Below are 27477 nucleotides of genomic sequence, written 5' to 3' on the forward strand. Positions count from 1 at the left end.
TTTGGTCCCCTTACTTGAGGAAGGATGTAGTTGCACTGGAGGCGGTTCAGAGGAGGTTCACTAGATTGATTCCGGAGCTGCAGGGCTTGTCTTATGAGGAGAGATTGATCAGTTTAGGCCTATACTCGCTAGAGTTTAGAAGGATAAGAGGAGATCTAATTGAGGTATATAAGACGCTAAAGGGGATAGACAAAGTAGATGTGGAGTGGATGTTTCCCCTTGTGGGGCATTCTAGAAGGAGAGGCCATAGTTTTAGGCTAAGGGGTCCTCAGAGTGCAGTGAATGCCAGGTCGTTGAATAAGTTTAAGGAGGGGATAGACAGATTTTTAATTAGTAACAAGTTGAAAGGTTATGGGGAGAGGGTGGGAAATTGGAGTTGAGGCCGAAATGAGATCAGCCATGATCGTAATGAATGGCGGGGCAGGCTCGAGGAGCTGAATTGCCTACTCCTGCTCCTAGTTCTTATGTTCTTATGACTCTTCTTCGGAAACCAAAGTTTCTAGTTCTGAAGAACAGTCATGTTGAGCTCTAAACGTTAACTCTGTTCCGTAATGGTATTGTCATTGGACTGGTAATCCAGGGACCCAGGGTGATGCTCTGAGGACACCGGTTCGAATCCCACCACGGCAGATGGTGGAATTTGAATTCAGTAAAAAGCTGGAATTAAAAATCTAAAGACCAGTGAACCATTGTCAACTGTTGTAAAAACCTATCTGGTTCACTAATGTCCTTTAAGGAAAGAAATCTGCTGTCCTCACCTGGTCTGGCCTACATGTGACTCCAGAACCCCAGTAATATGATTGACTCTTAAATGCCCTCTGTAATGGCCTAGCAAGCCAATCAGTTGTATCAAACCGTTGCAAAGTCACAAAAAGGAGTGAAACCAGATGTACCGCCCGGCATCAGCCTAGGTTCTGGAAACAACAACGGCAAACCCAGCCCTGTCAACCCTGCAAAGTCCTCCTTACTAACATCTGGGGGCTTGTGCCAAAATTGGGAGAGTTGTCTCACAGACTGGTCAAGCAACAGCCTGACATAGTCATCCTCATGGAATCATACCTTACAGATCATGTCCCAGCCATCACATCACCATCCCTGGGTACGTCCTGTCCCACCGACAGGACAGATCCAGCAGAGGTGACAGCACAGTGGTATACAGTCAGGAGGGAGTTGCCCTGGGAGTCCTCAACATCAACTCCAGCCCCAATAAGTCTCATGGCGTCAGGTCAAACCTGGGCAAGGAAACCTCCTGTTGATTACCACATACCACCCCCTCTCAGCTGATGAATCAGTACTCCTCCATATTGAACACCATTTGGAGGAAGCACTCAGGGTAGCAAGGGTAGCAGAATGTACTCTGGGTGGAGACTTCAATGCTTGTTGCGCCACCACAGAGCAAGCTGGCCAAATCCTAAAGGACATAGGCGAGGGAACCAACAAGAGGGAAAAACATATTTGATCATCCTCACCAACCTGCCGGCCTTCATGACAGCATCAGTAGGAGTGACTACTGCACAGTCCTTCTGAAGACAGTCTCATCTTTACATTGAAGATACACTCCATCGTGTTGTATGGCACTACCACAGTGCTAAATGGGATAGATTTCAAACAGATCTAGCAACTCAAGACTGGGCAACCATGAGGCACTGTGGGCTCTCAGCAGCAGCAGAATTGTGCTCAACCACGATCTGTAACCTCATGGCCCGTCATATCCCCCACTCTACCATTACTGCCAAACCAGGGGATCAACCCTGGTTCAATGAAGAGTGCAGGACAGCATGCCAGGAGCAGCACCAGGCATACCTAAAAATGAGGTGTCAACCTGGTAAAGCTATAACACAGGGCTACTTGTATGCCAAACAGCATAAGCAGCAAGTGATAGGCAGAACTAAGCAATACCACAACCAACAGATCAGATCTAAGCTCTGCAGTCCTGCCACATCTAGCTGTGAATGGTGATGGACAATTAAACAACTCACTGGAGTATGAGGCTCCACAAATATCCCCATCTTCAGTGATGGAGGAACCCAGCACATCAGTGCAAAAGATAAGGCTGAAGCATTTGCAACAATCTTCAGCTAGAAGAACCAAGTGGATGATCCATCTTGGACTCCTCCGGAGTTACCCAGCATCACGGATGCCAGTCTTCAGCAAGAAACGGCTGAAGGCACTGGATACTGCAAATGTTATGGGCCCTGACAATATAGACTCATAGGCGTTTACAACACAAGAAGTCGCCATTTGGCCCATCGTGTCCATGCTGTTCAACAAAGATCTGACTACACTAATCCCATTTTCCAGCGCTTGGCCCATAGCCCTGGAGGCTATGGCAACACAAGTAAATATCTAAATACTTCTTAAATGTTATGAGGGTTTCTGACTCAATCACCCTTTCAAGCAGTGAGTTCCAGACTCCCACCACCCTCTGGGTGAAATAATTTCTCCTCAATTCCCCTCTTAGCCTCTACCTCTTACCTTAAATCTATGGCCCCTGGTTATTGACCCCTCTACTGATGTAAAAAGTGCCTTCCTATCCACCCTCATAATCTTATGCACCTCCAATAGGTTCCCCTCTCAACCTTTGGTGCTCCAAGGAAAACAACCCCCGCCTATCCAATCTTTCCTCATAGCTCAGAACCTCCAGGCCAGGCAGCATCCTGGTAAATCTCCTCTGCAATCACATCCTTCCTATAATGTGGTGACCAGAACTGCACGCAGTACTCCAGTTGTGACTTAACCAGCTCAGTTCGAGCATAACATCCCTGCTCTTGTATTTTATGCCTCGACTAATAAAGGCAAGTATCCCACGTGCCTTCTTAACCACCTTATCTACCTGCCCTGCTATCTGTGAATATGTGCACCAAAGTCCCTCTGATCTTCAGTCCTTTCCAGAGTCCAATCATTCATAGTGTAATCTCTTGCTTTGTTAGCCCTCCCCAAGTGCATTACCTCACATTTTTCAGGGCTGAATTCCATTTGCCACTGCTCTGCCCGCCTGACCAGTCCATTGATATCCTCCTGCAGTTTACAGCTATCCTTCTCACTATTTATCACCCTACCAATTTTCGTGTCATCTGTGAACTTCCTGATCATACCCCCTACATTTAAGACCAAATTATTCATGTACACCACAAATAGCAAGGGCCCTAACACCGAGCCCTGCGGAACCCCACTGGAAACAGACTTCCATTCAATCAAATTTGTCAAACATAACCTTCCCTTAACAAATCCATGCTGGCTATCCCTGATTAATCCGTGTCTCTCCAAGTGCAGAATTCTCTCAGAATTCTTTCTAGAAACTTCCCCACCACCAAAGTTAGACTGACTGGCCTGTAATTTCCTGGTCTATTCCTTCCTTTTTTAATAATGGAACAATGTTAGTAGTCCTCTGGCACCTCACCTGTGGCTAGAAAGGATTTGAAAATTACTGCCAGGGCCCCTGATACCTCTTCCCTTGCCTCCCTCAACAGCCTGGGATACATCTCATCCAGGACTGCGGATTTATCCACTTTTAAGGCTGCTAAACCCGCTAGTACCTCCTCTCTATATTAATTTACTCTAATATTTCACAATCCTGCACCCTGATGTCAATATCTACGTCGTCCTTTCCATTGTGAAGACCAACACAATGTATTAATTGTGGATTGTACCCATGTCTTCCGGGTCCACACACACATTACCTCCATGGTCCCTAATTAGCCCTAGTACTCAACATTGTACAATCATGAGCAAACATCCCCACTTCTGACCTTATGATGGAAGGAAGGTCATTAATAAAGCCATTGAAGATATTTGGATAGGTCCCTAATTGGCTATAGTACTGAAGACACATGCTACAGAGCTTACTGCACCCCTAGTCAAGCTGTTTAAATACAGCTACAACACTGGCATCTACTCGGCAATGTAGTAAATTGTCCGGGTATGTCCTGTACACAAAAAGCAGGACAAATCCAACCAGGCCAATTACTGTCCCGTCAGTCTACTCTCGATCATTAGTAAAGTGATGGAGTCATCAACGGTGCTATCAAGTTGCTCTGGTCTAGCAATAACCTACACACTGACACTCAGTTTGGGTTCCACCAGGGCCACTCAGCTTCTGACCTCATTACAGCCTTGGTTCACACATGGACAAAAGAGCTGAACTCCCAAGATGAGGTGAGAGTGACTGCCCTTGACATCAAGGCAGCATTTGACCAAGTACGGGATCAAGGAACCCTCACAAAACTAGAGTCAATGGGCATAAGGGGGAAACCTCTCTACTAGCACAAAGGAACATGGTTGTGGTTTTTGGAGGTCAATCATCTCAGCTCCAGGACATCACTGCAGGAGTTCCTCAGGGTAGTGTCCTAGGCCCAACCATCTTCAGCTGCTTCATCAATGACCTTCCTTCCACCATAAAGTCAGAAGTGGGGATGTTTGCTCATGCTTGCACAATATTCAGCACCATTTGTGACTCCTCAGAAACTGAAGCAGTCTGTGCCAATATACAGCAAGACCTGAACAATATCCAGGCTTGGGCTGACAAATGGCAAGTAACGTTCGTGCCACACTAGTGCCAGGCAATGACCATCTCCAACAAGGGAAATCTAAGCATCCTTCCTTGACATTCAATGGCATCACCATCACTGATTGCTCTACTATCAACATCCTGGGGTTTACCATTGACCAGAAACTGGACTAGCCATATAAATACTGTGGCTAGGAATCCTGCAGCGAGTAACTCACCTCCTGACTCTCCAAAGCCTGTCCACCATCTACAAGGCACAAGTTAGGAGTGTATGGAATACTCTCCACTTGCCTAGATGAGTGCAGCTCCTACAACACTGAAGAAGCTCGACACCATCCAGGACAAAGCAGTGTGTACCATCTACAAAATGCACTGCAGAAATTCACCAAGGATCCTTAGGCAGCACCTCCCAAACCCATGACCATTACCATCTAGAAGGACAAGTGCAGCAGATAACATGGGAACACACCACCTGGAAGTTCCTCTCCAAGCCACTCACCATCCTGTCTTGGAAATTTACTATCGTTCCTTCACTGTCGCTATGTCAAAATCCTGGAACTCCCTCCCTAACAGCACTGTGGGTGTACCTACACTACAGGGACTGCAGTGGTTCAAGAAGGCAGCTCACCACCACCTTCTCAAAGGCAATTAGGGATAAGCAATAAATGCTGGCCCAGCCCGTAAATGAATTTTAAAAATATGCTGCCGGACCTGCTGGGTTTTTCTAGCACTTTTTAAAATTTCTGCTGCCTTTCTCCATTGGAAGCAATGAGCTGCAAGTAATAGTAGGTGTGGGTCCTTTGAATGTAGTAGGCAGTGAGGAGTGTTAGGACTGAAGACAATGAGTAATTCGTGGTACTGGATATTGCAGCTAAGCCAATGCCATCATGGTACAACTCAGTCTTTGAATACACATTTTTTTTCTAGTCTCAAAATTGGCATAATATGGCTCCCCATTTAGGAGGACACCATATCACATCAACAAATTCTGTGTTTTTATTTTAAATTGAAATTTTGATCCAAATATGGGTAATCAAGCAGATTTGTTGTGGTGTAATACTTGTTGGTTTTCTAAAAGCTAGAAGTTTTAGTGCCACAGGGATCAGTGCTGGGACCACAATTAGTTACAATATATATTAATGTCTTAGAGGAGGCAAGTGAATGTACTATCGCCAAGTTTGCAGGTGACACAAAAATAGGTGGGAAGGCAAGTGGTGAGGATGATCCAATGAATCTACAGAGGGATATAGACAGGTTACTTGGCAGATGGAATATAGTGTGGGAAAATGTAAGGTTATGCACTTTGGCAGGAATAATAGAGGAGCTGATCTTATTTAAATTGAAAAAGACCACAGAAACCTGCAGCACAGGGATTTGGGGGTCCTTGTGCATGAATCCCAAAAAGCTAACATGCAAGCTCAACAGGTAACAGAGAAGGAAAATGGAATGTTGGCCTTTATTTCAAGGGAATGGAGTTTAAAAATAGGGAAGTCTTGCTAAAACTATACAAGGCACTAGTTGGATCGCACCTAGAATACTGTGAACAAATTTGGTCCCCTTATCTAAGGAAAGATATACTGGCATTGGAGGCAGTCCAGAGAAGGTTCACTAGGTTGATCCCAGACATGGAGGGATTTTCTTATGAGGAGAGGTTGAGTAGGTTTGGCCTGTACTCATTGGAGCTTAGAAGAATGAGAGGCGACCTTATTGAAACATATAAGATTCTTTGGGGGCTTGACAGGGTAGATGCTGAGAGGTTGTTTCCCCTTGTGGGAGAGTCTAGGACCAGAGGGCATAATCTCAGAGTAATGGGGTGCCCATTTAAAACAGAGATGAAGAGGAATTTCTTCTCTCAGAAGGTAGTCAAGCTGTAGAATTCTTTACCGCAGAGGGCTGTGGAGGCTGGGTCATTAAGTGTATTCAAGGCTGAGATAGACAGATTTTTAATCAGTAAGGGAATCAAGTTTTGGGGGAAAAGACAGAAGAGTGGAGTTGAGGATCATCAGATCAGCCTTGATCTCATTGAATGGCAGAGCAGAATCGGTGGGCCAAATGGCCTACTTCTGCTCCTGAATCTTATGGTCTTAGTGCCAGAAGCTATCTATTCTACGTGGCGGTGATTGGCTGAATCTTACTGAATGCTGGTTCATCCTGGAATAGAAGCCAGTTTCAATTGAGTACTATTTATTGCTCAGAACTCTTGCTATATAAAGAAGAAATTAAGTGCATCATTCCTGTCCTGACTTGGCAATTATGGAAAAGCTAACTGACAGTTAGTGTGTGCCCAGTAGTAATTAGCACTTCTTACATCTGAGAGGTTACTTTTTCATGGCTTTACTCTGGTATCTGTGTATTATTGTTTGTGGTAATTTAGCTGCTTAAGTGTGTTGCAGATTATAGAGCTTTCTAATGGACCTTTGAGTTAACTATACACTTGTTGAGCTTGCAGTATGTTAAGCTCTAAGCTATTGAATAGACCATTGTTTTAAATTGCATTCCAGATGCAAACAAAAAGATTGTGTAGTAGACCTCACTCTGATTGCTCAACCATGAAGGTTATGACAACCCAGCATGATTATCGGATGATAACGTTCCATAGATACTATCACTTGTATTCAGTTATTAGTGTGTCTGTCTGCATTATCAAACTAAATGGGACAGGAACAATATAGTATGTGTACCAAAGGACAGCTCATGTCCTTGTGTATTTTTTCTTGGAGTAAGCGATGTAAATCAGAATTAACTCTTAGACTGCTGACAGGTAAGATAAAATTCTAGATCAGAAAATGCTGAAAACACTCAGCATGTCAAGCACAGCGCCTATGGAGAGATTTGACAAGTCAGTGGACCAGACCCTGCTGGATAAACAACAACATATTAACAACGCATGCAGTTTTTAGCCATTTGGCCAACAAATTCAGTGGATTAAGTGGCACAGCATGAGTTGGAAGTCTGCAGAAGTTGTTGGTCCATTTACCCTGCTCCATCATTTGCTTTGCACAAATAGCATCTCTCTTTTTAAGAAGTTGCTGGTTTCGGACATTCATTTGGCCAGTATCTTGCTATTTTGGCAATTATCAGCCTAAGTACCTTTTTGATGGCATCATAATTGCTAATACAATGTCAACCAACCATTCTGGCCCAAAAATTGAAAAAATAAATTGGAATTTCAATCATTCAATCAAATTGTTCTTGGAGATTTTAAATGTCAATTTTTTTTTCTCCTTCCCCTCTCTTCTCCCTTTGTTTCTCTTTCTGCACCTGGTTTTACTCTCTTTAATTCGCCCTCCTCATGGATTCCTTAGTTTCTCTCAATCCTGAAACCTCTTTGGTTAAAGAGACAGACAGTTGGTCCCACCATTCACTAAGTTCCCAAATGCCCTGCTGCTCTCTTAACATCGTTAATCAACTTACACTTACTTGTAGCAAGTTAGGGCACAAACATTTAAGCGGAAGGGTGGAGAAAATGTTCAGATAACATGGTATACCACATTCAGCTAGCTGTGCTCCTGTAAGATCCAGCTCATTGTTTGTTATGGCACAGCTGATGGTAAACGCTGAGCTGCTCAAATCCCAGAGGGAAACTTGAAACAAGTGTCATAACTTGATTTGTAATTTGTATAAATTTTGAGATGCATGCCTTGAATTCAGTAGTATTAAGACCACCAAGTCTTATAGGTTTCTTACAAAACTAAATTAAACCCTTATTAATAGAAGGAATGATTTTAGATACATACATAGATCTACAAATTGCTACCATGATAACTTCTAAATCCCCTAATTAATCTAACTCCCAGGACAGAGTTTTACATTCGGCGTGCGGGAGTGGGGTCCGACATGCCAGAACATAAAATGACGCACGATGTCATTGAGCGTGCCTCCTGATGTCATCGGGCGTGCCTCCCAACGTCATCGCGCTGTCTCGTGATATTTCTTTTGGCGGATGCGTGCCGGAGTCGGCTGCGTGCCCACTGATAATTAAAAGGCCTATTAAGACCTTTAACAAACTAATTTCAAATTTACGCTGCCTGTTCAATCTAAGTTGTAATAGCTTTAGGAAACCTCATCCTCGAGCGGGATGAGGTTTCCTAAAGCTATTACAACTAAAACAAAAACTTTCTTTCAAAAATAAAAACATGTCACACCTCATGCGACACAGTCACATGAGGGGACATGTTTCATTAAATTTTTACTATATTTATTTATTTTTTTTAACAATCGCCTCAATCTCCCTGAGGTAGTGCTCCCACTCGACATCCACGCTGGGAGGGGCCTTAATTGGCCCGCCGGCGTGAAATCGCGCTGCGGAGCTGATTGAGGGCGGTGGTCAACTCCGCAACCACCCCTGCCAAGCCTGCCCAACCAATGAAAAGTCCTGGCCCCAGTTACACTTTCGTTAAAGCAATAGTAAGACACATGGATTTTAAAAGGCCCAGGCAAAGTAACATGATACCCTGAACGATCCAATTCAAAGTGAGTTTCCTTAGCTTCAGTTCTTTCTAGACAGCAGCTTAAGGTTTAGATGCTGAAGGTATTTTACACTCGTTAGACCTTAGAATGCCTCACCTTACACACAACCTTCTTTCCTTTATACATATTTTCCCCTTACACACAGCCTTCTCTCCTTTATACATATTTTCCCCTTACACACAACCTTCTCTCCTTTATACATATTTTCCCCTTACACACAACCTTCTCTCCTTTATACATATTTTCCCCTTACACACAACCTTCTCTCCTTTATACATATTTTCCCCTTAGCAGCACTTAGCCTCAGGGAGATATGCGCTCTTTCGTGCGCATGCGCGCAAGAGTGCACACTTGCTTTTGGGGAATTCCCCCCCACCCACCCACACAGGGAGCACACAGATCTTCCTGCTGGACGTCACGCTGGGCGGGCCTTAATTGGCCCGCCCAAATAAAATGGCGGCAGGGCCCACTTCTCCAGCGGGGATCGGCTCCCCGCCCGCTGGAGATTGGGTTAGGCCCACCCACCCGGCAGGCAGAAAATTCTGCCCACTGTTTCTGAACTTCTGTCTGGCTAGGTGACACATTTTACCGCTCCTTTGAAAACAATTTAGTGTGGTTTATTTAAAAATGCAATTGTTCCCTATACCCCTATGTCTACCTATTTCACATTTCACACCTAGCTTATTTTCTAATACATCAAAGCCTTCAAACCAGCTGACTTCAATTAAATCTCATACACAGATATAGACACAAACTCCACTATTTCTCTACTTAACAATAAATTCCAATAATATTGACATTCATTATATCTTCCTGACATGTTTCAGGCATTGTCCTTTCTCAGAATCAGTGTTTTAGTTTCAGATTTCCAGCAGGACTATAGCACTGCTAGTTACAATGTCAGTTACATTGCAAGCTGCTGCTTAAAGCTGCATTTCACACATCGTACTTCACTGTAATGGAGTGGAACTGATACTTATTTTTCCAATCATTCCACATCAGGCAAGGTGTTTGTTTACATCTTTGACTACTGCAAATTTGTTCTTTGGTTGTTAAATTCTGCATAAAGAAATCAATATGCCTATTATGTTGATCTGACTGCACTCAAGATAAGGGGCAAGAAAAAGCTGGGGTTAAGGAGATAGATTTAGGAGCTGTCCAAACAGTTTGAGAACCACAGGAGCATAGTAATGTCCTGGAAGTGTGTTTTGACTGTAATTCAGTTCGAAGGGGTTTAATGAAGCACAAACTCAGAATAGAGTACGGGGGCATTCAACCCACATTTGAAGTGCAAAGGTTGATTTTGCATTGCTTTTCTCGAAGATATCTAAGATTTTATGTAAAATACATTGTGGGAAATCTAAGGGGTGAAATTAGACTGTGTCAGCAGTGCGAAATGCCCTCAGTGAATTGGCAGCCAGTTTTTCACAACAGTTTTGAACCAAGTGAAAGCAACAGTGAGGAAACCAAATCTCCAAAAAGAGTTCTGTGAACTTCAGGGGCAAGAGAATTGGGTTTGATGAAAAATCAGCTGCCAGTTCACAGTGAGCCTTTTTCATACTGCTGGTGTAGACTGATTTCACCCTCCCTCCCTCCCCAGTATTTAATATTGAAGTTAATGGTTATATAAGTAATAGTTTACAGTTCAGTCTTCCAAAGTCTCAAAGGTTGCTTTCTTCTGAAGTGTAAAAGCTTTATTAAACCACATTGCAAGAAATGAGATTAAAGTATAATAATAGTCTAAGCAACATGTTTTGATACAACCTTACACTGACATAGTCTTGAGGTGATTAGACTCAAATGACTATGCTACCACTTGAGCTGTCCACCCTCACTTCAAGAATACATACCATCCCAGTTCCCACCTTGTATATCTGTTCTTGCAAGAGCCAGCTTTGAGCCCATATTCTAATCAATTTCATTGTCTCCAGCACATCTGATATCGCCTACACACTCCACAACAAGGTTAGAAATAGATGATAATGCTTCCTATGTCATTATTCCATAAATATGAGATAACAATATGGAGACAGGGTGTCTCATGATGTGGACACGTTGGGCAGCACCATTATAACAAGATTTAAACAATCTTTAGCTGAAGGTTGATTTTATTCAACAAAAGGCCATTTTCTACACTAAGCCTGCAAAATTGCAATTCTAGAAGTTAAACAGAAGGAAACAGTTTGTGGATGGTGTTACAGATCTTTTTTTTTAAAAAAGATCTTTTTATTAACGTTTTCACACAAACGATTTTCAAATCCATCAATGTCCAGGACAAGATCAGGGACTGGCTTTACAGCCTGCATGTTTCTGTAGCGCCTCTCATAATTACTGGATGTTTCAAAACACTTTGCAGCCAATTAAGTACTTTTGAAGTGTAGTCACTGTTGTAATGTAGGAAACGTAGCAGCCAATTTCCGCACAGCAAGCTCCCAAAAACAGCAATGTGAGAGTGACCAGAGAACCTGTTTGTGTGATGTTAATTGAGAGATACCAGGAATAACTCTCCTGGTCATCTTCTAAATAGTACTGTGGGATCTTTTGTGTCCACCTGAGAGAGCAGTCAGGGTCTTTAACATCTCATCCAAAATACGGCACCTCTGGCAGTACAGTACGCTCTCAGTACTGCACTGGAGTGTCAGCCTAGATTTTTGTGCTCCAAGTTCTGACTTGGGTGAGAGTTCTACCAACTGAGCCGTGGCTGACACTTACATGCTGCCTACTCAGTGATGCACTAAATGGCCGTCATTGCCTATTGTTTGAAATCCACGTGCATTTGGAATTTGTTTTTGGGTTAACCATATGGTGGAATTTTGTAATGTAAATGGCCAAAAAGGTAATCAGGTAAAATCAGTTCATGGTGTTTTGGGTAAAATCAGTTAAATGGTGTTCTCAGCTACACAGCTAGAAAGCACAAGGGGCCAAGTCAAGTTTTGCTTCCAACCTTTTGGAAAAGTGCCCAGCTCTTCATTTAGCAAATCTCCATAAATATGGAGATTTTGCTGAGAGAGACCTGGTATCTGCCTCAGCTGATTATTGAACTGCAGTTGGTGGCTTCCATTGGGTAACCTATGGTCTTCCACAACTCAAGCCATCTCAAAAGAACCTAGCGAAGGGGAAATTGTGTCCTTGATCTTTGGCAAGGGTCTTTTTTTTAAAGCAAAGATCTATTTCAAGCCATAATGGTTTTGGTACTCAAGGAATAAGCACTGGGTGGAGGTATTCATTGAAATATTTACTTTTTACTCCATTCTAAGGCAGAACTTTAGTAGTGCAGAATGATTTATTTTAATTTTTTTATTTCTACTTTGGTCTTAGCTCAAGCTCATCGACTTTGACCAAATTAGTTTGTTTTATAAAAACAAAACATTTCTTTCTTTTGAATCAGCACAGCACAGTGCTATGGCATGCAGGTCTCATTGTTTTACTCTTCTTCCAATCCTCCCCTCACAAAAACTTTGCCAACACCCAGTCCCGGCCATATTTATGGAGATTTGCTAAATGAAGAGCTGGGCACTTTTCCAAAAGGTTGGAAGCAAAACTTGACTTGGCCCCTTGTGCTTTCTAGCTGTGTAGCTGAGAACACCATTTAACTGATTTTACCCAAAACACCATGAACTGATTTTACCTGATTACCTTTTTGGCCATTTACATTACACTGCCTGGGAATGGAAAAGAGGGATGTTCCATTTAACCCTGAGCATCTCTGTTAATAACATAATGTGCAATATCAACTGGTTTGAGAAAAAAACCTGATCAAGTATTGTTACTGAATCTTTATATTAAAATGTTACATGTAATTCTTTAACTTACTGGCAGATATGGTGACATCATCTGAAAATATCTAACTAATAACAGTTAGCCATAATCATTCTAAAGCAATATATTTGTTGAATTTGAATTCCTTTGTGACGTTAATATTGACAGAATAAACAGACGGAGAAAATCAGTGCTCTTACTGTTGAGCTGGATGTAGCTAAAAGAACAATGGAAGAAAATCAGAAAGCAGTTGCTGAACTGACGAGGACTATTAAACAGCAAACAGATGAGCTGAATGCACAGGTTAGATTTGAGGTTTTCTTTCTTTTTATTAAAAAAAACCCTGCAATTAGGATGTACTTGATGGTGACTTTTGTCTCGGAGGAATGTGTTGTTGAGCCGCTTCATGTCCGTTTCTGATATTGGCTAGTTCATTAAAATACAATTTACATCTTAAAGTTTCCTTGTACCGGTGTTGCTCGCAGCCCTGGAGCGGTTCGCTTACTGTTCACCAGCTGAATAAGGGATTGCTAAAAGGGGAATCTAAAGAGACGGAATAAATTATTTTTATAAAAGTAATTAAAAATGGTAAGCCATTGTACAAGGTAACTATGTTTATAAAAGCAAAGGGGAAAGCAGCTTCAATTTTTGCTCCCAATTTTATTTTCAGTTACTAACTGGCTGAATTGTTTTGAAGGTTTAAATCAGTCATTACCTGAAATTTACTTTGATGTTATGTACTCTTTTTGTCTTGCTTTCTTTATTCAGAGTGTACACAACGCTGACTTAACTGACATCTCCAGTCAATTAGAAATGGCTGAGAAAGCCCTGGCGGAAAAGCAGCAAAAGATTGATACAATGAAGCAGACGATTATAAAACAGGAAGAAGAAATAGAAACTGTGGCTGTGTTCCAAGCACAGGTGAAGTGACCTTCTACTTGCATTAGGAACAGTTAAAATTTTATTCAAACAGCATTGCCATTTCTGAATCCCCTACCATCAATATCCTGGGGATTACCATTGATCAGAAACTTAACTGAAACAACTATATCAATACTATGGCTACAAGAGCAGATCAAAGGCTAGGAATTCTGTGGCAAGTAACTCACCTCCTAACTCCCCAAATTCTGTCCACCATCTACAAGGCACAAGTCAGGAGTCTGATAGAATACTCTTCACTTGCCTCAAGAAGCTCGACACTATCCAGGACAAAGCAGCTTGAGCATTACCTTAAAATGTTCACTCCCTTCATCCCAATGCACAGTGGCAGTAGTGTGTACCATTTATAAGATGCACTGCAGCAGCTCACCAAAGCTACTTCAACAGCAGCATCCAAAACCTTGGTTTCGACCACCTAGAAGAATAAGGGCAGCAGACACATAGGAGCACCACCACTTACAAATTCCCTTTCAAGCCACACACCATCCTGACTTGGAACTATACTGAATCGCCATTCCTTCACAGTCGCTGGGTCAAAATTCTGGAACTATCTTCCTATCAGCACTGTGGGTGTACTTATACCACATGGACTGCAGTGGTTCAAGAAGGTGGCTCCCCACCACGTTCTCAAGGACAATTGGAGGATGGGAGATAAATGCTGGCCTAGCCAACAGTGTTTACATCTCAAGAACAAATAAAAAAAGATTTTTCCCTTGTGCTTGGTGCAAAGACCACCTCCGCCCTCCAGTTGAGCTTTCAATCTCAATGAATTAAACATGGCTTGAATGCAAGATATCTGGCAATGGGTCAAACTGTTGCTGTAATTTGCTTACTGGAAATGTCTCGATATTTCAAATTGTAATGATAATTGAAAGCATGCTATATATGCTCATTACTTTGAGTACAACACCTCAAGTCAGTAGGTTCATAGGATACATGTTTAATGTACAAATGGCAGGATTATGCTTCCTGCAATGTTGCATTCTATGACACCCTTTTGCGTTGGAATGTCAACAGGTGCATACCTGTGTTGTGTACATGTAGTTTGGTGTTCTGTTCTGAGTTTCAAAGCAATGTAAGATAGCCTGCATTAAGAGAAAACAGACACCAATGAAGTGAAATTATTAAAATCGCCAGTTAGACATGATACTCTGGTTAGAAAAAGTATATGCTGTTTATAAAGAGGAAAACTTGTGCTGTTGTTATAGCTCATAAATATGATGAAAATAGTCCAAACATTTGAAAGCAAGGAGGGCACTGCCTAATTACCTCTAACCAGAGCTAGGCCAGTAGAGACAATTAATCAGACAATATTCTTAAGTTCAACTCTTGTGTGCTTCATGTCAGTTTTGAAGTGCCAACAGTGCATACCAACTGTCGTTCAAAAAAGGAGAAATTCTGTACATGACAAGTGCTCAAGTCTTTGGAATAATTACAAAAGTGTACAAGCATTATTCATTGATTTTGCTGGTTTTAGTAAAATAAATAAGCCAGATTTAAAGCTAAATAGCTGAAGCAAGACACCAGAGAGGATCATTAATATTCAAGATGAGCATTTCGAGTAATTATCTTATGAAACCCTTTATTATTGAGGCAAGAAATCAAAGCATCATATCCTAAAATCATACAAGATTAAAATTTGGTAGCTTATTTCATTGCTTTGGAATTGTAAGAAATTATGTGGAAATTATGCCAGTTGGTAACAAACCATGTATGGTAGCTGGCAATGTTAAATGGCTGTTTACAATAAAAGTATTAATGCTGTAATACTACTATAATTTGTCTTCCTTGTAGGCTGATGTTTACAGTGCAGATTTCCACGCTGAAAGAGCAGCTCGAGAGGCGATACATGCAGAAAAGGAGTCATTGGTTGAAAAGTTGCATTTGCTAGTGAAAGAAAACACAAAAATGAAGGAGGAACTCGATGCACTCAGCAGGTACTTGATGGCATGTTCTGAAGAAACATTTGAGTCAAAAATCTATTGTGGGATTGCTCCTTTTAATTTGTTTCACCCCTGGGATTTGAGTGTCACTGATAAGGCCAGCATTTATTGCCCCATCCCTATTTGCCCTTGAGGAGGTGGTGGTGAGCCACTACCTTGAATTGCTGTAATACACCTTTTAATCTTGAAGCACCATTCTCAATTGCAGTTTAACATAGAAGTAATATCAACATTATTGTGAAACCAGCATTCCAAAATTTAAAATTATTTTTGACAAGTATTGTTTTGCTACGTACCACATCCATAAGCGATGATCATTGGGAGCAATAAATAGAAGAGTGTAACTTTTTTATTTTTTTGCAAAAATATACTTTATTCATAAATCTTCAACAACATTTCAAAATCACCATCACAAAAATATAATCAGGTTCAATTTTTACAACATGAATCACAAGGTGTATCAGTACAGACAATGAATATTACAATCATTGGCGGACATTCATTTTGAGCTGTACAGCCCGAGGGGCTCTACACAGTTCCCAGCCCCTCGGTGCACTGTGGCAGAAAGGTCTTAGGCAGCGACCCTTCCCCATTGCGTCTTTGCGGCGGCTGCCCCAAGCTTTAGTGCGTCCCTCAGAACTTAGTCCTGGACCTTGGAATGTGCCAGTCTGCAACACTCGGTCGGGGACAACTCTTTGCGCTGGAAGACCAACAAGTTACAGGCAGACCAAAGAGCGTCTTTTACCGAGTTGATGATCCTCCAGCTGCAGTTGATGTTTATCTCGGTGTGTATCCCTGGGAACAGCCCGTAGAGCACAGAGTCCTGTGTCACAGAACTGCTCGGGATGAACCTCGACAGAAACCACTGCATCTCTCTCCAGACTTTCTTTGCAAAGGCACAATCCACAAGGAGGTGAACAACGGTCTCTTCCTCATCACAGCCACCTCGAAGGCAACGTGCAGAGGGGGTGAGACTCCTGGCGTGTAGGAAGGATCTAAAGGAGAGGGCCTTTCTCACCACCAGCCAAGCTACGTCTTGGTGCTTGTTGGAAAGTTCTGGCAATGAGGCATTCTGCCAAATGACTTTGTCAGTCTGCTCGGGGAACCATCCCACTGGGTCCACCCTCTCCTTTTCCCTCAAGGCCTTTAAGACGTTACGTGCCGACCACTGCCTGATGGACTTGTGGTCAAAGGTGTTTCTCTGCATAAATTTTTCCACGAGGGACAGGTGGTCCAACTACTTAGAGCGTTCCGCGGCAGCGTGACCAGACCCATCCTTCGCAACACTGGGGACAAGTAGAACCTCAGCATGTAGTGACACTTGGTGTTTGCATACTGATGGTTTACGCGCCGCTTGATGCAGCCACACCCAAAGGTGGCCATCAGTACGAGGGCAATGTTGGGCACGTTTTTTCCCCCTTTACCTAGAGGCTTGTACATCGTGTCCCTGCGGACACGATCCATTTTCAACCTCCAGATAAAGCGGAAGATGGCTCGGGTGATCGCCACCACGCAGGAGTGTGGAATGGGCCAGCAACAGCGAGAGTGCCTCACACCTGATGACCAGGTTCTTACCCGCAATGGAGAGGGAGCGTCACTCCCACTTTTACCATTAGATTGAAGAGACTGAACCAGTGATGAATGGGATAATCCCCCAGAACTCATCCTGATGGTTGCCTTACTTTTCATCCATACCCATTATGTTTTCCTATGTCTACTTTATCCTTCCTTGATTGCACTGCTTCTGCTGACCCCTCCCTTCTGTTATTCGTAACTCTGCTTGCGGTTATCTAGGTGCTACACGGGTTGTCATAATTGCAAGCAACAACAATATAGTTTTATATGCAAAATTTGTTATTGTTGATTTTGTTTGAATAACATGGATGTTAGATAAGTATTTGTTTCTCAGAAGATTATTGTGATGATTTTATAACATATTAGAATGTTTCAATTAAACATGTTCTCTTGTAATAATGTTTATAATTTGAAAATGTCTATACTTTTGTTTCTGGCATGAATTAATAATTTACTTACGATATTTGTTTTAAAATGCATGTAAATTTGTTACATTTAGTAGCAGAAAAGCAGCAAAGTATTTATCGGTTCCATAAGTTCCAATAGTTCTGATGAGTTTTTTTTGCGATGGCCAGTGAAAGTGGGTGGAGTAGGGCGAGTAGGTGATCCACGGGTTCTTTTACCTTACCTAAGCGATCTGCAGACAAAAAAGTTTGAGAACCACTGATCTATATCTAATTGCATCTTTTTACATCATTAATTTCAGATGCTAACCTGTTAGGATTCTGTTTGCTCATACTTGTAGCTCTTTATAGAAACCAATGTTGAAGAACAAATTGAAAAAAGTATTTGTCCATGTTCAAGACATCCAAAGCTTCCAATAGCAAGTGGGGAACATAAAACTTTGCAGCAGGTCTTGCAACTTACATGTGTCTTGCTTCAAGCTCTCCTTTTCTGGCTATCTAACATTCATTCATCAGCGAGGTCTCTTTGGGTAAAAAAAAAGAATAATGGTTAAAAGTGTAGACCACGAATTTGGCCAGCCACTAAACCTAGTGGTTCTTATAAATTGTTTTAATTTTGTTGAACCGATTCAGGATTTGAAATGTTGACTGTAGTTTTTTTTTAAATTCAACATTTGAAATGTCTTACTAAATTATGAATTGCAATCACAGGGACTTGCTGTTTAAAAGAATTTAATATTTTAGATCAGATTCTAAAGGCTATCTAATAATCTTTGTTTCACTGACACCTGAAACATTGGCCAAACTTCAAAAACGTTTAATTGAATTTACAGGCAGTCTTTAATTGAACTGCAGCGTCGCCATAGCAATCTAGTGGCTGAGGATAACGTAGCATTACAGCAGCCGGTGGCACAAGGTAAAAGCGTTATTTTTAACTGAAATAAGCTGTATTACCAAGCGACTATGTACTTATCACCATGTTATAATTCAAGCACATTGTATTGTCTTTGATTTTTTTTCTTCATTCTTTCATGTGATGTGGGTGTCACTGGCAAGGCCAGCATTTGTTGCCATCCCTAATTGTCCTTGAAATGAGTGGCTTGCTCTGCCATTTCAGAGGGTAGTTAAGAGTCAGCCACATTGCTTGTGGGTCTAGAATCACATGTAGGCCAGACCAGGTAAGGATGGGTAAGTTATTACGGCAGATAGGTTTTTATGACAATTGATCGAGGTTTCGTGGTCCCCGTTATTGAGACTAGCGTTTCAATTCCAGATTCAATTAATGAATTTAAATTCCACCACATGCCCTGGGTGGGATCTGAATCCATGCCCCCAGAGAATTCACCTGGGCTTCTGGATCACTAGTCCAGTGACATTACCATCACGCCAGTCACTGATGGTAAATCAGACAATGAAATGGTTTATAAGCTCAAAAAAATTATACGATATAAAGTAGAATGTAGATTTGTGTTCCTTTAAGACTGGACAGAGTAATTGCTCCGTATTCTTCAGATCAATTTACGGGTGAGAACCCTGGCTTTGTTTGACAAATTAACCTAGAATTTGTAGACACCAGCCAAGATTCTTGGGGAGCTAAATCAGAGTGTTATAAAGTTCTGTACCTAAGAAAAAGAGCCATGTGCAGTGAGTAGAAAAAGTAAATTATTCTAATAGTAAGAGTCATTGTTTAAAAATTTTAATCTCACCTGCATTTATACCCATCTTAAAGTTGTCCAATTGCTTTGTTTTTTAAGCATTTGTCTGTAACCTGCAGCAGCTCCAGATAGAACAGAAGTGAAGGTTGAGGGACCAGGATTGAGAATTAGTCCTGAAGAATGACCCAGTCAGTTGTAGTAGAATAAATTTGCCCAGTAAGTTCACAGGGCAGGATTTTCCCCCCGTTGGGGGCGAATTTGAAGTGCAGGCATGCACAAGTGCATCTCCAAACGGTGCCCCCAATCAGGGGTGCAGCGCCGTTTTACGTGACGTCCACACAGAAGCACTATGCGAGCGGGGCGGGGTGGGGGGGGGGGTGGTGGGGATTCCCTAAACCTGAGAGTGCACTCTTCCACACATGCGCACGAAAGAGTGCACTCATCTCCCTGAGGCTAAGTGCTGCCTCGGGGAGATCACCTCTACTGTTAAAAATAGAAAAAAAAATTTTCCCTGACATGTCCCCTCATGTGACAATGTCACATGAGTTGGGACATGTCCATAACTTTTTTAAAAACTTCAATTAAATTTTTTAAAACCAACATGAAACCTCGCCCCACCCGTGGATGAGGTTTCATGCTTTTACTGAAGCATGAAACCTCGCCCCACCCGTGGATGAGGTTTCATGCTTTTACTGAAGCAAGCCAGGGCTCCTGGCCTGCCCGCCAACCTTAAGGTTGGATGGGCAGGTCCATTAATTGCTTCAATGACTCTGTCAATGGGGTCAATTGGCCATTGACAGGTCGGCAGCACACAGCTGATTTTGCTGCGCCCCCGCCTATCTGAAAATTTAAATGGGGCACGGTGATGTCGGGAGTTCCGCCCGATGTCACCACGTGTCGGCAAGCAGCCCCCCCCCCACCGCCGGCTCACCGACAAGAAAATGCTGCCCTTAGAATGAATTGATGCATTTTTAAGGTATGGAAGTGCTATTGCAAGTGTCCAACAGTATATACTTCACCATATTTCCAGTAATAATGTTAACGATGAATTAGGGAGACACTGTTTTGCGCTGTGTATCACATAATATATTTGGGCCGTTGATTTATGGTCGTTGAAGAAATTTAATTATTTTTATTGCTAATGTTTAAAACCCTTGCATTTGAATTATATCCACATTTTCGTGGAAACTGTCTTTGATTATTAAAGTCCTGGCGTATAAATCCTGAAGGTGGACAGGAAAATGTTGCAGGAGCCTGGGACGAGTGGCAGGATGTGGTGTCAGGGGAGATCTGGGAACACTAGGAGTCGATTGTTGTCAGTGTGGCAGCGGTGAGAAGGTAGTCTTTGAGTGTGGCAGCCCTGAGGTGGTGCCTTGGTGTGTGAACATTGGGAGGGGTTTGCTGCATTATGGGTGAATTGGGACATGGGTACCAGATGGTGAGAGCAGCAGCTAGATGTATTGCAGGGTCTGGAAGCACAAAGTAGTGTCTTGGGCTTAGGAGCTGTGGAGAGAAGGCGCATAAGCCTTGGGCAGTAAGAATGGGTGCTGCAGTTTGAACCATTGGTGGCAGAGGAATTGGTTGGTGCCTAGGTTCGAACCATAGAAAAGCTACAGTGCAGGAGGCCATTCGGCCCATCATGTCTACGCTAGCCAAAAAGAGAAAAAGTAAACTAGCTGCTCATTTTAATCCCACTTTCCAGCACCCGGTCCAAAGCTTTGCCGGTTACAGCACTTCAGGTGCAGATCCAGGTGCCTTTTAAATAAGTTGAGGGTTTCTGCCTCAACCCCCAAACCAGGCAGTGAATTCCAAACATCCACCAGTCTCTGGGTGAAGAAGTTTTCCTCATGTCCCCTATAGTCCTTCTATCACCTTAAATATGTCTTGAACATGCTCCATGATTGAGCTCCACAATCCTCTGGGGTAGAGAATTCCAAAGATTCACCACCCTCTGAGTGAAGGAATTCCTCCTCATCTCTGTCTTAAACTACAATTCGAAACTCAAGAGAATACAGGCCCAGTTTCCTCAAATCTCCTTGAATGGTGGGAACAGGCTCGAGGGGCCAAATGGCCTATGCCTGATGGCTAGATGTTTTACTGATTTTTTTCTTTTGCAAATAGGTCACAAAGTAGAAATAAACGCAATGGCCCAGCAATTCAAATATGACTAATGCTATAAAAATCATCAAAACATTTCTCCTGAGGTTAGTTTTGGGAGAGCTGATAATGTTTTGGGTCTGTGAATAGCCATTCTATTTTTAATCTAAGAAGTTACTGATTGTAGAATCTGGAAGAATTGCACATCCTGATATTGTGCAAGCTAGCCGCTGACACATAGTTGTGTGAAATATATTCTGTTGTTACATATGTAAAATATATTATGATACCTTAACGTTTTGTGATTCTGCTTACAGGACCTGAAAGTCTTATTTGGGAACATCAAGGGGTTCTGCCAGAACATGTGTGTCCAAAGTGTGGTACTGTCTTGCCTGACATCGACACCCTACAGATACATGTCATGGATTGCATCATATAAGCATAAGATCTAAATAACCATTTGTGTGATTCTTATAGCTATGCAAATATGTTGGATTTGCCTTTGCCTTATTGGAGATGGAGGAGAAAGGGTAACGATTGATGTGATTCTCTTTACTGAACTTAATTTCAAACTTGTAATTGTGAAAATAGTACTTTATTATCTAGTACTTTCTTAATATTTGCTTATGTGAATGTGGTGTTCATTAATCTTTAGGAACTTAATTCTAAGGAAATTGCACCAAAGGATATAACATTGTTCAACAATAGCTTTTCAGAGATTGCACAATACAAAGCCATATTTTCCTACGGGTTTGTTGGCGAGTCTTTACTGATAAAATGAATATACTGCATTTTTCACAAGTACTTTATGTTATAAGGAAAAACAGTAAAATAATAGCAGTAAAATAGGGTAAATCAGATCTAGATTTTACAGAGGAGAGATTCGGGCTAGGATTTTTCAGTGGGTGTGGGGGGCGGCGTGGGATGGGCCTGACACACCGGTGCATAAAATGACACATGATGGCATCGGGCGTTCGTCCTGATGTCATCGCGATGTTTCGTTCGGCTGGCAAGCGCCGGAGTTGGCTGTGCGCCCACCTGCAATTAAAAGTCCTATTAAAGGCCATTAACGAAATAATTAATGTCAAGTTTACGTTGCCTGTCCAATCTCACAGTCGGCGGGCAGGCGAAAAGGCCAAGCGGCCCTTACGTTTTTTAGGAAACCTCATCCACAAGCAGAATGAGGTTTCCTGAAGCTTTTATGAATTAAATAAAAAGTTTCCCTAAGAAATAAAAACATGTCACATGACGGGACATGTTTCATTAAATTTTTATCGATTTTATTTATTGTTTTCAGGGAGATTGAAGCGCTCTTTTGCGTGTGTGAAAGAGCCCTGGCCCCAATTCTCCCTCCTCCCCCTGCCTGCACAGGTAGCACTGAGCGTTACCGCTAGAGTATTACGCTGGGCATGCCTTAATCGGCCCGCCCCTGTAAAATGGCGGTGTGGAGCCAATCGTGGGCAATGGTCGGCACTGTGACCGCCTGCTCCCTCCAAGCCTGCCCGACACGAGAAAAATTCAGGTCTCTAATTTGCACTTGAGGAAATTGCACATCACAAACCCTTGGATTCTTTCAATATAACAAAGTGTACTTGAAGTATAACATTGCTGGATGGAGGTTCAATTAGGCAGGAGCCTTAATGATAAAATTGCGCAAAGGCAGATGTGTTTCCTGACTACAGTGATGGACTGATTTCCTTGCTAAAAAAAAAGGCTAAATATTCTAGTTCAAACTCATATGAAGAATTAATTTATCAAAAACTTCAGAATTGAAATGCTTACTATCTCAGTCAGGTTCATATTGTATTGCGTTAAAATACGGACTGTCATTTATGTCTAGGGCACCTTGAAGTGATAGGTATTCCCATCAGGGAAGCCTGATGGGAGGCACCAAATGAAAATTAATTTAGGCAGTTGTTACCCCGATTCCAGTTAATCAACCCCAGAACTCAAAATTCTCCATAAACATGGGTTAATGTGAAAAATGCAAATGTGACACTGATAAAATTATTAAAGAAGGAACTCGTCTGATGGACAGTGTTAGCAAATATTCTGTTGGGTGCAGCAAAAAAACTACACTCAGGGTATCATCTTAAGGAATCATTAAAAGCTAAATTAAAGGTGTCATTAACCGCCTTTAGTATTGGGGGCAGGTGATGGTCATTTAGAGCACCAATATATGTTAAATTACACAAGAATGGGGTGCGAGTTTGAGTTTTCTTTCTTGAGGACCTCACTGCAGTAGAGCTGAGTGAAGGGCCAGAGGAAGAGAGGAAGGAAAAACAGGAGTGGGAGTCATTCTGTGGTGCCGACTGGGCTTCCCCAATGTGGCTATTTTCAGAGCGACATTGAGGACAAAAAGACAGCAAAAGAGGCTGCGTTAACAGTGCATCATAGAGAAAAAAACACCCCAAAAATAAAGTTTCTGAAAGTTACATTTGGCAATTGTACTGAGCTAATGCTTGTTTTAAAGATTACAGCTACTAAAATGTTATATCAGGATTTTTTGTTTGTGGAAACTACTTAATTTTAGTGAAGCTAACATCTTCTAGCCAATTCAGCTGTTGCATTAAGGTGCAGTGAAGCTATCAAACATTGTAAACATTGTTGTTTATCTATAAAATGCAACATGATAATTAGGCACTTTATCTACTATGTTAGAATCTGCTGATAAATGCAAAAAATGATTGTATGTCCAAGTATTGTTTGAGAATTGAAATAAATATTTGTTTTGGCTGTTTAAATTGTGGTTCATTTTACACATATTTAATATATTCAAATTCCTACAAGTGAAATGGGTCTTTTCCAGTACATTATACAAGCTTGATCAATGGTAGAAGTGGTCTCAGACACTCTCAGGTGATTTTCTAGTGGCTATCATGTCACCTAGGGGAAACTCCTCAAGTACTGTAATCAACCTTAAGAGTAGGGAGAACATTTTTAAAAATTATGACGAAGCACTTGGAAAACATGAGCTCAGGCCCCGTTACCAAAATTTTTTAAAAACATGTAGTGTACTTGGCCAATTTTTTTGAATATTTTTACAGAAATGGAATCGAGAAAAGAATTGCAATGGGTGTGGATTTATGCAGCATGGGTCCAATATATTTGGGAAGCGGACAGAACCAAATGAGATTTTTTTTTTAAATAAGGGAAGAGAAAAATGGGGCATATGATGTTACTGTAACATCATTCTTTCTCTGAGGCCATTATGTTCTTGAACTTCTCAACCCTACTCATCGTCTCTTTCTCCCACAATTTTGAATAAAATTTCTCGTCCACCAGTTCTATTTGAAAAGCTGAATGCTTCATAACGCTCTGTTACTTGTGCCTGTTCTCTCTTTATATGAACGTTTCTGATAATAAGTTGGCCCTGTTTTTCCAATGCACTATTAAGGGGCCAGGTTCATGTCAAGCTTACAACATGGCAAGCTCTTCACTGATTTGGTTTGGCAGGATATGTTGGAGCCCTGATTATTCATAATAACTTCTGTGCAAGGTTGGAGCCAGCTAAAATGTAATGAAATGTTCTTTTCCAGAGTCTGTATTCTTCAGGTTATGGTTATGAACCAGTTGACTGATTCTCTGAACCTCTGAGGTTTAGCAGGGGGAGATGGTAGCATTGTGATAATGGCACTGAACTCAGAAACCAATGCTAATGCCCTGGCCACATGGTTCAAATGCCACTATGGTAGTTTGTGGAATTTGCATTTAATTAATGAAATTGACTAATAAAAATCTGGAATTGAAAGCCAGTCTCTCAGTAAAGGCCTAGCTGGTTCACTAATGTTCTTTTGGGAAGTAAATCTGCCACCCTTACCTGGTCTGGCCTAATTGCCCTCTGAAATGGCCTAGCAATTCAATCAGTTCAAGGGCAATTAGGGATGGGCAATACCAGTGATGCCCATTTCCCATGAAAGAATTTTTTTTAAAATGAGAGCCAGAGTTTCAGGTTTAAGAGCTTAGCAGGAATCCAGTTGGTAACATTTTTCCATCCCAGTGTCTCATTTTAAGGAAGGAAAAATGTTGATCTGAGCTGCACAAGCTGGCAAGAAAAAGAAACAATTGGAAGCAAAAAGCTCAGTGTTACAGAGGATTTCACGGGATATACGGCACAGAAACAGGCCAGCACAACCAGTCAATGCTGGTGTTTATGCTCCACTCAAGCCACCTCCTCTTATTCATCGTCTTAACTCCATCGGCATAACCCCCTCCATCATATGCTTTTCTAGCCTCCCCTCAAATAATTCTACCTTATTCACTTCAACCACTCCCTGTGGTACAAGTTGCACATTCTCATTACTTTTGGTCAAGATCTTTCTTCTGGATTCCCTTTATGATTTATCGGTGTCCGTCTTATATTGTTGACCTCTAGCTTTGTTCTTGCCCACAAGTGGAAACCTTCTTGGGGCTGAATTTTACGCTGATCAGGAGGGCGTGAAATCCCAGTCCTCGTGTGGTGTTTCGGTCGGCAGGTGTGCACAAAAGTCGGAAGCGTGCCCGCTAACAATTAAGAGGGCAATTAAGCCCATTTACGGCACAACTATCTGTCATTTTACTTTGCCCATCCAACCTTAGAGTAGGCGGAAATGGCCAAGCGGCCTTTGCATTTTTCATCAAACCTCATCCGTGGGCAGGATGAGATTTCCATGATGAAATGAAATATAAATAAATTTCTGTGGACAGCATTTTCATTAGCTAAATTTTCAGATGACTGATTATGAACATGGACCCTTTTTTTTCAGCTTTTGAAACCCTTTATTTTTGCTATTTCAGGTCTTCAGCTCCCTGCGGCAGCTCTCTGCCTTCAGGGAGGTTTCCCGCCGTGTTCACCTCCGCCCGCGTTGACATCGTCGCCTGCCCTCTTCCCGCCCCCCACCCCGGCAGTGCTGGCCAGCGTGAAATCACAGTTGGCAGTCCGCTTCCCGGCAGATACCAGGCCCGCCGATCGCACCATCTTGCCGAGCTGGAAATTCAGGCCCGTGTGTCTCTCGAAGCCTTTCGTAATTTTAAAGACCTCAATTAGGTCACCCTTCAATCTCTCTCCAGAGAAACAAAACCCAGCCAGTTCATCCTGTCTTGCACCCTTTCCAGTGCCTCCATTTCTAATTTATAACATGGAAACCAGAATTGTACGCAGTCCTCCAGATGTGGTCTAACCAATTCTCCTTTATCCCATTCAGATTTTATTTTATGGGTATTAAACAATCTCCTTATTTTTCTTGCCAAATGTAATACCTCACATTTATTCATGTTGAAATTCATCTTAAAAATATATGCCCATTCTTCAAGCTTGACTATGTCCTGCAAGTTGTTACAGTCCTCCTCAGTACTTATTTTTCCCCTGCCCCTCCCCAATTTGATGTTATCTACAAATTTAGAAATTTGTAGGCAGGACTCCCAATTATCGGCTTAAAGTAAGTAAATCTGTAATAGTGGATAATGGAGATTCTTAATGAATTCCAAAGTTCTCTATGATCTGCATAGAGGCTGCTGAGAGCAGACAAGATTCCTTTACATAGAAAGTCCAAAAAGCAAAGGATGTTTCCTTGGATCACCATCAAGAAATTGGTTCTACCTATATCATAACTGCAGCTGGCACTTACCCACTATTGCTCCTGGGAACTGAAATCTGCTGCATGCTTTGATGATACAGTATGATCCACTTTCAGTGATCCAATCTCAGTGACCCAGTGTGATCTATTTTGTGTTCTGATGTGATCTACTGTATGTGATCTGATATGAACTCTGCAATCCTGTGTGGCCCACTCTCTAGGAAAGGCTCTGTGTGATCCAATGTGATTGACTATCTGTGACCCACTCTGATCCAACTTAATCCCTTCAATGTACCAGTGATCCACTCTCTGCATTCCAGTGTAGTTCACTCTCTGTGATCCAGCGTGATCTACTGTGATCCAGTACGACCCACTTTTTTTGTGACCCAGTCCAGATCACTCTGCGATCCAGCGTAGTCCACGCTACGATTCAGGGCGATCCGGTGCAGCTCACTCCGCGTGATCCTGGGCAGGGTGATCCACTCTCTGCGATCCACTTTACCGCCCCACCCCTCCCCCCTCCCTGGGCGGGGCTGCGGAGAGCAGCGTGATGGCGTCATCGGTGACGCAGCT

At 42.1% G+C, this 27477-nt stretch overlaps 1 protein-coding gene across 4 annotated transcripts in view; it reads left to right on the forward strand.

Annotated features, from left to right (window-relative positions):
- optn (optineurin) overlaps window positions 1-22096 on the forward strand; it is a 70340-nt gene extending 48244 nt beyond the window's left edge. For all 4 annotated transcript variants that reach the window (XM_041203168.1, XM_041203170.1, XM_041203169.1 and 1 more), the window contains exons 11-15: window positions 12905-13039; window positions 13505-13657; window positions 15470-15612; window positions 18431-18513; window positions 21667-22096. In XM_041203168.1, coding sequence (XP_041059102.1) covers window positions 12905-13039; window positions 13505-13657; window positions 15470-15612; window positions 18431-18513; window positions 21667-21788 — 636 coding nt within the window. In that variant the 3' untranslated portion in view covers window positions 21789-22096. The remainder of the gene's footprint in view (window positions 1-12904; window positions 13040-13504; window positions 13658-15469; window positions 15613-18430; window positions 18514-21666) is intronic.
- The last annotated feature ends 5381 nt before the right edge of the window (window positions 22097-27477 follow it).

The sequence above is a fragment of the Carcharodon carcharias genome, chromosome 13 (assembly GCF_017639515.1).
Source record: "Carcharodon carcharias isolate sCarCar2 chromosome 13, sCarCar2.pri, whole genome shotgun sequence".
NCBI classification, from domain to species: domain Eukaryota; kingdom Metazoa; phylum Chordata; class Chondrichthyes; order Lamniformes; family Lamnidae; genus Carcharodon; species Carcharodon carcharias.